Source organism: Aythya fuligula, chromosome 2 (assembly GCF_009819795.1).
Source record: "Aythya fuligula isolate bAytFul2 chromosome 2, bAytFul2.pri, whole genome shotgun sequence".
NCBI lineage: Eukaryota > Metazoa > Chordata > Aves > Anseriformes > Anatidae > Aythya > Aythya fuligula.
The window spans coordinates 75418830-75434050 of NC_045560.1; the positions used below are offsets into that span (position 1 = coordinate 75418830).

General features: G+C 33.9%; 1 protein-coding gene and 1 long non-coding RNA gene across 8 annotated transcripts in view; one reads left to right on the forward strand and one right to left on the reverse strand.

Annotated features, from left to right (window-relative positions):
* Positions 1 to 2022: 2022 nt before the first annotated feature.
* The window catches only part of CDH10 (cadherin 10), a 101846-nt gene continuing 88647 nt past the window's right edge, over positions 2023 to 15221 (reverse strand). For 3 of the 6 annotated variants that reach the window (XM_032181603.1, XM_032181601.1, XM_032181602.1), the window contains 4 exons: positions 14094 to 14215; positions 6115 to 6223; positions 3926 to 4177; positions 2023 to 3040 (listed from right to left, as the gene is read on the reverse strand). In XM_032181603.1, coding sequence (XP_032037494.1) covers positions 2547 to 3040; positions 3926 to 4177; positions 6115 to 6223; positions 14094 to 14215 — 977 coding nt within the window. In that variant the 3' untranslated portion in view covers positions 2023 to 2546. Of the gene's footprint in view, positions 3041 to 3925; positions 4178 to 6114; positions 6224 to 10797; positions 11062 to 13760; positions 14216 to 15221 lie in introns of those variants that run through there. The other 3 variants (XM_032181604.1, XM_032181605.1, XM_032181606.1) reach the window with 3 other exon arrangements.
* LOC116485869 lies at positions 4062 to 13766 on the forward strand. 2 transcript variants are annotated; one of them, XR_004252900.1, is made up of 4 exons: positions 4062 to 4115; positions 9584 to 9706; positions 10641 to 10665; positions 13239 to 13766. It is a non-coding gene; the product is annotated as an uncharacterized LOC116485869 (long non-coding RNA). The 2 variants fall into 2 exon arrangements; XR_004252899.1 differs by having other exon boundaries at positions 9584 to 9624.

A 15221-nucleotide genomic window follows, 5' to 3' on the forward strand; every position in this document is an offset into this window, starting at 1 on the left:
AAGAAGTAAAAGTAATTTTCATTTACACTATTCATATAATATTTTTAGTAGTATATTTATATGTCGCTATATGTTTCCACAAGGTATACCACTATTTTATTTAATAGGCCATGGAGGTTTCAATTTTAAATACTAGCATAAGGTTCTGCTCAATCATTATAAAATAACCTCCTTAAAGGTAGTGGCAGAGAAAAAAAAAATCATTAAGATTCAGAAATAAATACTGCAATGCAAATCAAAATAATAGAGTCTTATTTGATATTTGCTGATATATTTATGAAGGGAGGTGGGTGAGGGGTGCTTGTGTTTTTTGGTTTGTTTTGTTTTCAGGAATAAAACAGAGAACCTTACTGAATTGCATGTAAAAGTGTTGTCTGGGTTTGTGTAACCCAAATCTTTTTTTAGCAAAAGGATGGTGATGGCAAGCAGCTGTATTACCACCTTTATCTTCTGTCCTAGTACATACTCAGTTAAATGTACATGGTGTCACTGGTCTCAGTGCTGTTGCAGACAGAGAACAGTATTGGAAGAGAGCCTTTTGGCTATATACATATTAAATGGATTAATTTTATATGTTTATTTCCTACTGGTACGTGTTGAAGGACAAATGAAAGTTGGGAAAGGAGGAAAAATTAGATCCATTTCAATAAATAATCATAAGAAAGATCATAATCATAAAAAAATGTTCATATGGCTTTTCAAAAAAACTTTATAATACTAAATATCTAAGATGTTTCTTAATATTCTCAGAATTATTTTTCTATTAAGGAATATCAAAATTCCTTTGCTAATGAAGGTACTATTGAGTGAAATGAAGAAAAATCTATAATCTTCAAAGTTTCTTAATGGAACAAATACTTTAATTTGATATCAAGTCAATAAAAATTCGGTCTTCATTGCACCAAAGTAGCTTGCATAATGGCACTGTATTCAGCTTTCAACTTCATTGGGTTTAATCTCTCCATTTAGGAGAAAAAATATCTGGTGTAATAAGAATGCAGCAATGCACTTTTACAAGGACTAATGCATTTTCAATACCTGTTGATTTTATGCCAGTAAGAAGTTAACGGAGATAGAGAAGGAGAGATTGTCCTTCAGATGTGTTTCTTCCACAGTAAAAAAGTTATCATAGAACCTCACATCCTACTTTTTCTCTGAAATTATTTCCTCTTGGAAATGTTTATAAATCCCAGAGTGCTTGTTTGCGAAATAGATTTCTGTAATCTGAAGACCGTGGGAAGAAAGAGACATCCTAAAATGTCTTGGGATACATACTTTGTTTTGTGATAGCTAGGCTATGATTTCTGTTCCGGTTGGCTAGTTGCTCAGTTCTCTTTTTACTAGACTTTTCCAAGCCATCAGAAAACTCAGTAAATTGGGTGGGAGTGTGTGCTAGTTTTACTGGCACTTTGTCAGCCTTCAGCCTGGCAGTTTTAAAAGAGATTACTTTACCCTCATATAGTTGCAATAACATGCAGTGGTTTGTCATTTGGCTTTAGAAAAGGTTGGTGCATAAAAATAGCTGCTTAAACATCTTTCTGCACTTTCTCTGTTGCAGTTACAGATCACCTCTAATGATGCAATTGTGATTCAAAATGGAGGATGATAGAACAAATAATCTGTTTTCAGAATTAATTCTTTTATGAATTAGTTATATCAGCATGTTTTTAGAATTGTGTAATTCGTGTTGAGACAAAATAATAATTCATCTTTCTACAATAAGATAACAAAACAAATTTTCTCCTAAACATGACAGCTTTAGGAAGTCGAATTTTCAAGCAAGCAAATAGATCTACGATTTGCTTCTCTCCCTGTGAACACATGCACTTCTAGCATGTGTTCACTTATATGCATGCAGCATAGAGATATTGGCACTTGGCTGTGCTGTCACTGGAGAAATGTCATGCTTTCTTCAAGCCTGGAATTGATGGCCAGAACAGGCAGGCAAGCATCAGCATAGTTGTAAAAACTGGTTTATTTCTTAAAAATAAATACAAAAATATAAATATAAAACATTGGCAGATAGAATTTGATGAAATGAAGTTGCACAAACTTTTTTTTTTTTTTTTTAAACCAGCTGCATATTACACTTATTAACACCACGTGTACAATTTGTTTAAATTTTAATGTACAGAACAGGACATACTTGTTTTTTTCTTCTTTGCCATCTTAAAAGCTGCACTTGCAAGGGTAGAACATGTATCTAACAGAAGCGGCTTGTACATGAGGTTGCTTAAGGGATTATCACCCTGTTCAAATTTCTGAAAGTAAGGTATTTTTTATTTTAATTACTAAAATGGACAACACTGAATTTCCATAGCTTTGGCTCTTGGAAGGTGATTAAATAAAATGCTGTATATATTCCAAGTGGCATTCTACTAGAAAGAATGAATGACATTAATGGACAAACTGGAAACAAATTTTAAAAGGAAACCATTGTGCTGAGTGGCAGGAAAATTTTCCTGAATGTTAAATACTGTTGAGTGCAGAAGGTGTCTGTAAAATTACTTCCGCTCAAAGGAACCAAAAATGTAGCCTACTGTAGGTTAAGAAGCGTCTTTGTCACTTTCTCCTCCACCATACATTTCAGCTAACTTATTAAACCGAGGGCCCCATTCTCGGAGGTAATCATAGTTTTGGTCTCCTTCGGTAGTACCTGACTCTAAGGAGCTCAAGGATTCAGCTATTGAATCATTTCCCTCGTAGGCATAAGTTGCAAGTGAGTCATACGGTGGTGCAGAAGGATCAGTATCGTGCTCTTTTAGCCTTTGGTTAATGAAATCTCGGACATCTGTGTTATCTGGTGCTGAAGGAGTCCTCCGTGGTACAAATAATGTTTCAGGGATAATATCTCGTCGAAGCTTCTTATCTTCGATAGCTGCAGGATTCCTCAGTGTGCCAATATCAAAGGCTTGGGTGTCTTCCTCTCCACCACCTTCATCGTTATAACTCACAATGTTGTCTCTGATGTCCTCTTTAGACAGGATCAAAGGCTCCTTCTTTCGTTGCCTCTTCAGAGCAGCAAACAGCACCACTATAACTTGAAGGGAGAAGGAAAGAATGGGTAAAGATCTCAATTGAACAAGTTCTTAGTAGCAGAACCATCAGATACAACAGATTTACATCAGCAACATTTCACCAACTCATTTCTGCCTGATAAATCTGATAAATGGATAAACTTCACTGTTCCCATTAAAGTAACACAGTAAGGGCTGTACCAAAATGTGCTTTTAATGCAAACATTGTGTGTGCTGCTTTACAGAACCATGAGCTTTGTCTAGCGCTCCTGTAATAACTTTGATGAGCGTTACAATAGCCAGGTTTATTCTGAAGTTCTTTTCCTTTTTTTTTTTTTTTTTTTAAAGCTTGGAGTATACTGTTCAAACTGTTTTCCAACTGGTCATTAAGTGATATTCTAAAAACCACAAAATAGTGTGTATACAAAGTTTGCAAATTTTTTGTTACCCCACAGAAACCTCTGGATAGACAGTGATTTAATACAGTAAAAGTGTTCACTAGCATATTCGATGTGAAATATATACTGCAAGTTGACTTTAGGTATTTATTTAAATAAAACAAGATTTTTCCTCTCTCTCAAAACAAGTAAGTTAAAAATGAAAGAAAGCGATTTTTGATTATGTTATTCCTTCTGCCTGATCCCCTTTTTTAAAGACAACAAAAGGATAAAAATGCTGCTGGTTATACACTGATACATTTAACACTCTGGAACCTGATTTCATTTTTACTGTGTCCAATTTCCAGGCAAACAGTTTTTGCTTTTTTTTCTTTTAATTCACAGTTGAATGTTTCTTGCAAAAGAAGCAAAACCCCTGGTCATTAATTCTACCAACCTGCATAGCTTTGTAAAATGTGTCAGGCCTGACACATTTGCTCACAGGGGAAAATATACATTTATTTTTCTTACCCAGCAGGATGATGATGCAGAGGAGAATGGCAATCAGTGCCCCTGTGCTGAGGCCAGCAGGGAGGAGCAGGGCCTCTGCATTGCAGGATTGCATGTTTCCCCGGCTGTCACAGGCACATACGCGTATGGTCAGCGTGCCAGTGCTGCTCTGGATCGGGTAGTCATTGTCTGATATCACCACCGGTAGAAGGTATGTACTTATTTCGTGTCGACTAAAGCCATTCCTTCTTGTCAAAATTCTGGCAGTGTTATCTAGATTGATTAAAATATACTGTTGTATTGTATAGGAATATAGAACATGTATCACATACAGTACATGCAAGCTATAATATTTTACGTCACTGGTAGTATTTCAAAATGGGCTTTTCCTCATATCATAGTGATCCCTCTCTTCTCTAGTGACATTCACATTTAATCAGAAAGCTATTTATGATTTTTTATGTACAGCTGGCCTGCTCCTCTGTGCCTCTGCAGAACCTCTGAGTGTGATTTGAAAAGAGGATTTCTCAAAGCTTAAAATGTTTTATAGATTAATGCATGCAGTGCACAACACAGTTCCATTCCATGGATAAAGCCCTGAAATGAAGTGGCCAACGGAGAAAAAATAACCTTCCACTTCACGCTGTTTAACAAGCACTCTGTTCTGAAAGATTCTTTCCATGGATCTTCTGTGACAGCACCCAGGGGAATGCTATCTGTAAATGCAGGATGAGATTTTCCACACTAAAACACTTTCAACATGCTGTAGAACAATGAATTATATACTTTAGCACATGGCGTAGAATTTTTGTTGGAAATTTTTTTCAGGAATTCAGAAAACTGAAAGATGGTATTCCTGCTCAGTTTTGAGATGTGAATTTAATAAACTGTATTTGTGGCAAACGAATCTTAGTTCTACGTAATACATTTGAGCATCAAGTCTATTCAATGCAAGGGCAGAGAAGGAAAGAAAAAGGTACTGGAAAGAAATGAGCAACAGGAAGAGACTGTTCTATTGTCAAAGCCACTTTATGTTTATGAAAATGTAAGTCTACACTACAGTTTTGGACTTTTTAGCCCAAAAGAGGGAAAATATGGACATTAGAAGGAAGATATCATTTCCATCACACGTGGATTTCTTGAGGTAAATGGTTAGCTATCTTGCCAGCCAATATCAGGCTGAATTAAAATAACTCATGCAAAAGGAAGAAAGTAATTTTGGATAGAAAAGAAACACCAAGGTCAATACCTCTACATGCTCAGGACATAATCACTAGGATGTAATATTTGTTTAAAAAATTAATTGATATTTTTTTTCATGTCCTCCATGAAGGAAAATACAAAGTTCTTCTTTACTACATCCCTTGATTGCTTTGAGGTATTTGCATGCTATTTGTTTCACTCAGTATCAAAAACAATTTGTCTGACGTGTCTTTAAATACCTTTCTCTGCTGCTGGGGAATTCATAAGATACACAAACAATTTCACTCCAGTTCTTCACTCTCCCTACTGATGTAGTTTGTATCTAACCCAAATCTTCCTCAAGTTGTTTGCAGCCTGTTACTTCCTGTATTCTTCATCATTAAAATATAATTATTCCCATTGCCTTTATGAATTTAACTTATTTGAATGTTACATTGTATCCCCTCATTTAATCCTTCTGTGATCTACAGAATCTCTGTTAATTGTACAGATAATGAAGGCCAAAATGAGTTTGTTGTCCCACAGAATCTTCTGAAATTTTTTACCTGATAAGAGCTGAGGAATCTGACAAAGAATCAAAGGAAGTAACAAACTGGTGCTTGGAGTCATCATTTTCATTCATCATCACAAAGAAGCAAAACAGAAATCAGGGGAATTGGAATCAGACAGAAGGCTAAAGTGAAACATCTAACCTTGCGACGTGAAGCCATTTTTGAAGCTTTTTTTCTCCTCCCTTTATTTGGTTACTCACCCTAAACCAACACTTTCACTGATTTTCTTTATAACTTTTTTAATTCTGTTTTTTACCAAACTAACTTTTGCCTTTCCTGCACAGATGAAAATATAGAAGTCCCAAACCACAAACATCCATGAAGAATTATTATTGTTAGCAGTAGCCTAAAGAGCTTGTCTATATATTGGTAGATATAAAAGAAAATTCAAGATATTATAGGCATGTATATGAGATAGTAAAGATACAATTTCCATGGGCTAGGCATGAATTTTACCTTCATTATCCTGAACAGTGAAGTTAGGGTTTACAGCAGCTAAACTGAAGAAAAATTTTTGTCCCCCGAGAGGGTCATCTTTGTCTACTGCACTTATGGTCTGAATAAGCTACAGGGAAGAAAAAGCAAGCAAACAAACAAACATCAACAAAACAAACAAACAAGCATACATCTAGTTTGTTTACACAACTGTGATTATTTTAAGACTAGAAGAGTTAAGAAAATTTTGTATGCAAACTATGTACATATTGGCTTAATACTTAAACTGCAGGACATATTAGCTGAACAAATGTTGAAAAAATGTATCATATAAGTTTTCCAACAAGAGAGCCCATACATATTTCATATGGTGTTACATGTACACATGTCAAATGGTCAGCTTATAACTTAGTCCTCCTCTGTTTCTTTTTTTTTAATACATATTTATATATTTTTGTAACTACATAAAGAACAAAACTATGATCAAATCAACACCTAAAACAGGAATTCAGAGGATATATATATGTGTATATACATAAATATATATATATATATATATATGATAAAAATGCTATTTTATCAGATATTAGATTTTATTAGATGCTTTTGGTAAGGAAGTTAAAGTTTCAAATTAAATTTCAAAATAAGAACATTTGTTTCTAAAACAACATTTTTCTGTTTCTTAGTAAAGCAAAAGATACAAATAAGATACTTGAAATTAAAAATGCCAGTTAAATTATATGGATATATTTCTACTTGTGAAACATGTAATACATAATGCCATACAGATTCACCACCTCAGGCTGGGATCTGAATCTCGTGTCACTGTTCTCTGAATAAGCTGCATCAGATCTGTTTGATGCTTAAATGGAGTGTTTTCTGCAATCCCTACATTTTTTTTTTGTTGTTTGTTTGTTTGCTAGTAATAGTAAAACTTTCATCAATGTTTGTGTATCTGTCAGGTAAATAAGTGTTTGGCTTTTTTTCCTCTGACATTTCTAGACCTAAGGCTATCAAGGAGCCACTTACCAAACAAAACACATTTTTTGTTTTCTCCATTGCTTTGTTTCAGTGCTTTGTGTGGTGTTTTATTTTGTTTTACACCTTAGCAATAAAAACTATACCTATTGCTGTTTTGTGTGTGTGTGTGAGAAAGAGAATGTTCAGTTATTTTCTTAAGTTTAACTTGCCAAAAATAGATTAATCTTTAGCCTAGGTCTTTTTTTTTTATTCTTCATATCTGATCCATCATTTTAAATTGCAGTGTTTTTTTCGAGTATGCAATAACTTCTAATTTTTGACACAATTCCTTCCCTGTGGCATACTTGTTAAATTCTTTGGTTTTCCTCTTCCCCTTCCTCCAAATACATCAGTTTTTAAGGTTTTGTCAGGACCAATCATCTTTAACATCAATGATTGCACTATACTCCAGTTTAATAAATGCATGATTAACTCCCAATTTCTTTCTTGTACATCCAGAATACAGCAACAAATTTCTTCATGAGGCAAGGATTTGAGTTATTTTAATACAGCACTTTATGTTCTTTCTCATGTAGAGTTTTGTCTTCCTCTAAATTTGTTTAATCACATAAAACTCCAAAATCTTACTGGATGAGCAAAACAGATAATACAACTGTAGTATAGTACTTGCTTTTAAAGAATGAATCTTTTAATTATTTAGTGAGTTTATAAGTAAATTGGCAAATAAATCTTTACAGACTTTTGCAAAATTAAAGATATTTCTTAAGTCAAGAAAAAAATAGTCCGTTTTACTTCACAAGTGGAGACCATGAACGCAGTCAGTTGTTGGTGTTAAGCTGATGAAAATCCAGTTATCTACTTGTGATTGTCCATACCCATCTTTTAGAATAAGTATTTAAATTTTTTTTTATTGCCTAGTTGTTTTATATATATAATTTACAGAGGTTACTAACCCACCACAACAATATCAACCAGTGTCCAGATCCCTTAGCAGAACAAACTGCAAAAAAAAAGTCACCTATTAACTTTCCCATCCATCATTTCTTGTAGCATTTGAAGTTCTGAATTGAATACTGATCATGTTTGACAATATAATACATTTTGTAAGCAAATTCAAGTAATTTGCTTATATTAGGAAGAAAAAATTCTTCTTGTGCTTTTTGTTTTTTGGTTGCAAGCATCCTTTGGATATGAAAATGTACAGATAATTTGGAAATGCTAAGAAATGTTTGGCTGACTAAATATTATGCAGTTTCCTATTAGTTACTGATATGTATCTTTAAAAGGTAAAGTTTTAAGGACAATCTTATTGAAACAATGTGTTTATGTGCATTATCACATTTATAGCATCTCACAGGTACATCACAAGTAACAGCACTATTTGTTTTGCTATTGTTCTCAATTAGAACCTAAGCTTTTAACAATCCTTGCAGATTTAGATATTACTGATAATTTACACTGGAAGTGCTTTACTAGCTCCTTTTCAAATAAATGCATATACACATAAAACAAGCACTCATCATCTCCTGTGCAAGCCTGGAAAGTTCTCCTTGCAGTATCTCTGGTGCACCCAAGTTCCTGATGTATGTCAGCACAAGGAACACACACTTTTCACCAGTGTGGGTGAAGTTTATATAGATCAGGGCTTGTGGGCTTCGGAGGGAGCACCATCTTCCTGTCAACTTTCTGAAGCACTGCATATGTTCTTTCAAGACCTGTATGTGAAGCAGGCTTCAGACAACGCATGGCCTCAACATACAAAGGAGCAAGGGAAACAGCAGATTCTTCCTATATTGCTGAGAAGTACTCAAAATACAGATGTGTAGCCCACAATCAGTGATGTAGATTGTTTCAGTGATTTCTTTGCTTGCCTACTCCATCTCTCTTGCAGACAATTATAGCAGCATTGGAAATTTGGGTGGGAGATGAGGTCCCACAACCTAAATGGGATGTTTGACTTGTTGACTGTTGAACAAAAAGAGTTATCACAACTTCTGTTTGAGAGTGGGGTGAGGTCGGAAACCTCACTCAGCTGCATTACCATTTGTTGTTTTCATGATTGCTTCTTTGTATTTGCTTCCTCCATTCCTTTATTTCACGGGTTCTGGTCAAAACGAAGGAGAGGAGACACCAATAACCCCAGTGTGCTGGTGTGTCACAGGAAATCGTGTTTTCAGATTTTTTTCAGATTAGCCATTTAGACTTTAAAGGTTCTTCCTCTTCTCTAAGACTTGTCTAATCAACACTTGGATTGGCGTCAAACCCTTCAAACCCATACCATTTGTATCTGACAGTTCTTTGTGTTTGACTCTTCTTTTTCTACCTCGTCCAAGTGATTGCAAGGTGAAAGTGGTTCATAAGACTTACGTTATCTTCCAGACTTTCAGAGTATTGTATTTTCTGTTCCATGTCTTGTTCCTCCAATATTTCAATCTCAGCCTTCTTGGGAGCAATTTATGGATCTTATGAAAATGTGTCTTTGTTCACCCCATTTTTTTTTTTTCCACAGATCTAAACAGTTTAGGCACACTTTACCACCGTCTGCTGCAGGTAAATCCAGTAACTCGACAATTTCCATCTGGTTATTATCCCATTGTTTGTGGGCACAGCACTGATGGAAGTAATTAAGAGTGTAAGTAACCATGGGAGCTGTGTTGCACAAGCTTTCCTTTCTGCACAGTTGCTAGGCAGCCACTTGGAATACTATCTGTGTTTTACCAAAGATGGACTCATTCTTGAAGCTTCAAGGACTGATACAGCCTTCAGTATAATCATTTTTAGCTGTTGTTTGCCTGACTCTGAAAACTATGGGCAGTAAATGATTGCATGGTAACTATTAAATATATGCAAATCCACTTGAAGAACAAAAAGACGTTTATCACGGAGTACACCTGTTTATTTGTAATCAAGATCTACATTAGTTCTTCAGCAGCATTTTCTTTTGAAATAGTAGAGAGTAAACCCTGCCTTATAGTTCATCTACCACCCAGAGTTGCATTGTAAATATATATAATATGTCTTACAGCATATTTGCCACTGCTAACATACATTTTTGTTATTTCATAGGAAAACTAAACAATACTGAAACATTAAAGGCTTTAGTCTTCAGTTTCTTATATTTGTCTATACCATTTCATACTATGTTTTTTTTAAATGAAATTAAACAACAACATCCATCCACATACTCCTGTCTCATTAGAAATCCTGTTTATTTAGGAGAAGGAGAAAGTAAAGGAGAAAATAAATAAGATCAAGTTCTACATCACCCTGACTTTTCATGATAAACTGATTTAACACACCAGAATTTCAGAAAGAGAGAGCCTACCAGGAAATAGCTAGTCTGAGGAAGTTTAAATGCTATCACAGCTATTTCAAAAAATGGAAATCTGGGGAACTTTTGTTTCCTTGGAATGGTAATAAAATTATTTTTCGTAGCCTTTATAGACAGAGCAACTGCATTGGTAAGTGTACTGACACAAAACAATATTAATAATCTAAGGGGGTTCTTACATTACATAATATGAATGCAATAGTCACAAAATTTATTTATTTTTTTTGTGTTGTAGATGTGGTGAGGGGCAAGCCTGGTTGGTGAGTATTCCATTGCTCCAGACAGTGCATCAAAACACAAATGTTACTGTTTGTCCTTTGTTCTGTTTACTTCTCATGGTATGGGGTGAGGGGAGAGAGGGGGTGCTTTTGGGTTACCTTAAACAAAACAAATAAACAGAATGTGAATGCATTTTCACGTATGATTTCCTGATGTCATTAGTATTGATGTGAAATACCCTACATTTCATACAGCATGGTTTTCCCTTTGTACTGATCAGCTGTAGGATACCTCCATTATTCCCACAGTATGTTGCTTCATGCATCCTAGCAGTGGCACAAAGCAGTGACAACAGCAGGGAAGCCAAGAACGTTACTCCAATGAAAACCAGGCAGAAATATAAGAGCCTTACAGTAGTCAAAGAGGGTTGCTAGCCACTGAAAAAAAAATAGATAAAACACTAGAAACAATGTTGCTGTGTAGGTTGTTTTTTCCAAAACAATTCGCCTTTGTGCTTAGGTCCTCTGAAAATGTAAATAATCTTTTTTTTTTTTCTTTCTTTCTTTCTTTTTTTTTTTTTTTTCCCTGAAACAAACTATACATTTGCTTTTAAGTTCTGTGCAAATAAAAGAAAATATGTGTTATTAAGGAAAAAAAAAAGTTATTTGGAAACCCTATGTTGATTTCCATTACTAAAACTTTATTTTACTGGAGTAAGTCAGAGTAAAACTTTGAGAGTTATTGAATAAAATGGTGCAAAAAGAAAATTCTAGTACCACTAAAACCACTGGAATACATGAAATATAAGGAAATAGACTGAAGGGACTGAAGTAAAAATAGATTAAAAGAGACAGAAGAAGAAAGAAGAAAATATTCAAGTAAATTGACCACAAATTGTAGTATAACTAAAGAAAGGAGGAAGATACAAAAATGAAAGATAAACTAATACTTCAGGATCAAAAGATACAAGAAACTTCTATAAAAACATATAGAGAAAAAAAAAAAAAAGAGAGAGAAGTAACTAAATTACTAGAAAATGAATTAGGAAATAATTTAGGTTTTAAATAGATATTTTGTTTTAATTTAAATAAGTTCAACAAGTTCAATAAGAGGAATAATGAATAGAAAGACATCTGTTGAATACAGTAAGGAAATTGTTGGAAATATAGAGGTAACAAAAGCCATGTTTAAGCACAGCTATGTTGGGGTAAATATCCCTGATGAAAAAAAAAACACGTTTTTATATGTGGGTCAAATGAGTTTATAAGAAGAGGAGGAGCAAATTAGTGAAAGAAACCTAGCATGATTATATAATTTATGATGAAGATTCAGGAAAAACAAGCAAGCAAAAAAGAATAAATCAGACATTTTAAAATGTCATTTAAAGAGAATTTATGATGAGCTAGACTGATTTATGTAACATCGGCAAAAATTAAAAAGGGAGTAGATATATACATATCTATATACATGTATACATATCTACTAGATTTGGTAAAACTAAGCAAGCATTCTTAGGGACCCAAAAAGATGAAAACACAACATTCCAGCATTCCTTATTACTTCTGAGGCTTTGAAAGCTGTAGGGAGCCACGCTGTTTTCCTATCTGCTACCTCTGGCTCAGGCAGATAGTCCTTCAGAGAAAGGGCACGGTTTTTGAAAGGACCAGAAGGGTGCTGGGCATCTGAGGCTGTACAGGTCTGTTACTGCAAGGCCTATGGCATGTGGTGTATGTTTGTTACTCAATATTTTTACATTTTAAATATATATATATATAATCCCCAAGACACATGTATATATGTATTAAAATAACCAGAGTAGGAGAAGATTGTGAAGCACCAAAGACACATGCACACACACACACAAAAAAAAAAAAAAAAAAAAAGAGAGAGAGGGAGGAGAGAGACAGTGGAGAAAAACAATCAGGAAAGAAAAATTAACACACATGGAAGGAACCAAACGTTATTTAGTATGGATTAATTGTATTCAATCCCTCAAGACAGACTGAATTTCAAAATAACAAGTCTTATTAATGATCTTCCAGTTAGCAAGAATATAATTACATTCAAATAGATTACTCGTGTTATCCTGTATTGTATTTTTTTCTCTTCCTGTGAATTGATTTTTTTAAGACTCAATTGCAACTCAGATTGTTTAAAAATGGTTATAATTATATAATATATATAATAATTATAATTATATATTACATATAAAATGGCACTTCCTTCTGACAAGGGATATGCTGCTGAGCATTATAACACTTCAAATAAATGGGTATGTACACTTATTTAGCTTCTTATTAGTTATAAATACTTAGTCAGGTTTTGTTTGTTTGTTTGTTTGTTTGGTCTGACAGCCATTTCTGAATGTAAACAGAAATTGAGTTTTAATGCAGAAATAAGTTTTATATTTATCTTAAAATTATAGTAACTTAAATATTTTAGGTAGCTCAGAAAGAAAAGGATACTCCAAAGTACATTTACCTGAAAATACAATGCTGTTTGTGTTCTCTATCGTTATTAAACCTGGACAAAATAGATTCTAAAACTTCAAACAGAATAAGAGTTCTGGATTAATGTGTTTCTTTTTTTTTTTTTTTTTTTTTTTTTCAACCAGAGATGCTGGTGAAACTGCAAAAGAAAATTCTAACTACTGTTGCTTTAGAAAGACAAATGGCAACCTGAATGTGATGACTGAAACAGTTAAGACAAGCTGGCACTTCTTCCATGTTCTATTCAAAGGTGCTGAAATGCTTACACTGAGTTTCTATTGTGATTGTTTTAGAGGATTTATAACTGGCTGACTGTGCTCTGGGACATGCTGCGCTCTAATAGGAAAACAGTTTTTTAACAGTTCTAATAAGCAGCTGCCTATTAGGAACTGGATATTAAGCGCTGCAGTCATTTCACATAAATTAACGTATGCTTTCTGTAGACCATAAGAAGCAAAACAAAATCATATGTTCCCAGATGAAAAATGTATGGTGTATATTTTATTTTCAAAAGTCTTTGGTGGTAATAAGACAAGTATTACAAATGGAAAAGAAAAAGAAATACAAAGGTGACAGATGTAGGCTGTAATCACCAACAGAATGAATTGAAATATATTTGAGGTTTGCCAGTTGTAATTTATTGAAAATAAATCAACTTTTTAGTAGATAAATATAACATTTTGCTTTCTCTGTGAACATAATGGCAAAGCTAATTATGTCCATGTCTCTTGGGCTTATCTAATTAGGATTTAACAATACTAAAGAGTTAGGTTGATGAAAGTGGTAATTCACACATTGATGCTGTTGTAATATATTGGTATTTCACTCTAAGCCTCACCTACAGAGCTACTTGCTACTTTCATTTTCAAAATTTCAAAAGATATTTTGGACATAATTTATCCCAAAAAACAGGCAAGAATGATCTACAATTGAGTGCCATAGCAAAGTTGGATAGTGGAAAGTATTTATCAAAGGCATACCTGTCCAGCTCTTGCATTTTCACAGACAAAGGTATCGTAGAACACAGCAAACTGTGGGGCATTGTCATTAACATCCAAAATTCTTACATAGACAGGAACACGAGTAGTGTCTTTGGGGTTGTCTGACAAGAGAAAAGAGAAGAATAATGAGCTTATTTTCCTACTAAAATTATTCTATCTTCCAAATATAATGAGCAGTAGACATTTAAAATTAGGTTTGAAATTAATCAAAATGTAGCATATAAACTGGTACCAGATAAGAATCGGGTCTGCTGAAAAGTAAGGAGACGTCTTGCTTAGAGTAAAAAAAGAGCAATGTGTTGTTATCTAGTGAGCAATTAATTTTTTTACATGAAAGTAGGGGCTGTTACTGCTAATGTTCTATGCAAATACAGCATGTGAAAAGTATGCCCATTACTATAATGACAAAATTGTTGATTTGGTGGGCTCAGGGGTATCATTCTGATGTAAGGTTTTGATTTGTAATTTTAAATCTGATTTGTTTTACACAGAAGAGACATATGGTTAAAGCTTTCCTGTGCCTTTATTAAGCGGGGAGAAATTCTGATAAAGCCAATATAAATATCCCAATAAAAATCAGAAGTGATTAGAATTAGAGTTTTTTATGTTTAAATTGTCTTAAAAATACAAATGTAGATTTTCAGACCTTAGGTTAAAAACCAACAATAGTAACTCCGTCTACCTCCCAAGATGCCCTACCCCTAGTATTATTTAGAGTGCCCTCTCATTACTTACTATAGGTTAATTCAGTAATACAAGTTCATTGATCCCACTTGCAGATCTAGCAAGAGTAATGCCTGGGAGTAACAAAGTACAGCCATTTCTTTGAATTCTGCTGGCTGGTAGCTAAAATTTATATGATTTTGTTACCGTAATGGAATAGGATAAATAGCAATAGGGATGACTCATATTTATTTATTTTTTTCATTTTAAGCTGAACCAAAGAAAACAGTAAATATTCAGGAGTAACTGACATTAAGTTCACATGTGATTTATAATGTCTTTGCTGAAATGTGATGTGGATCTTTTTGACATGCTGAAATGTTTAAAGTGGCAGGTTTGGGACATTTTTTTCCAAATTTATACTAGATTTCCAAGTGCATTCAA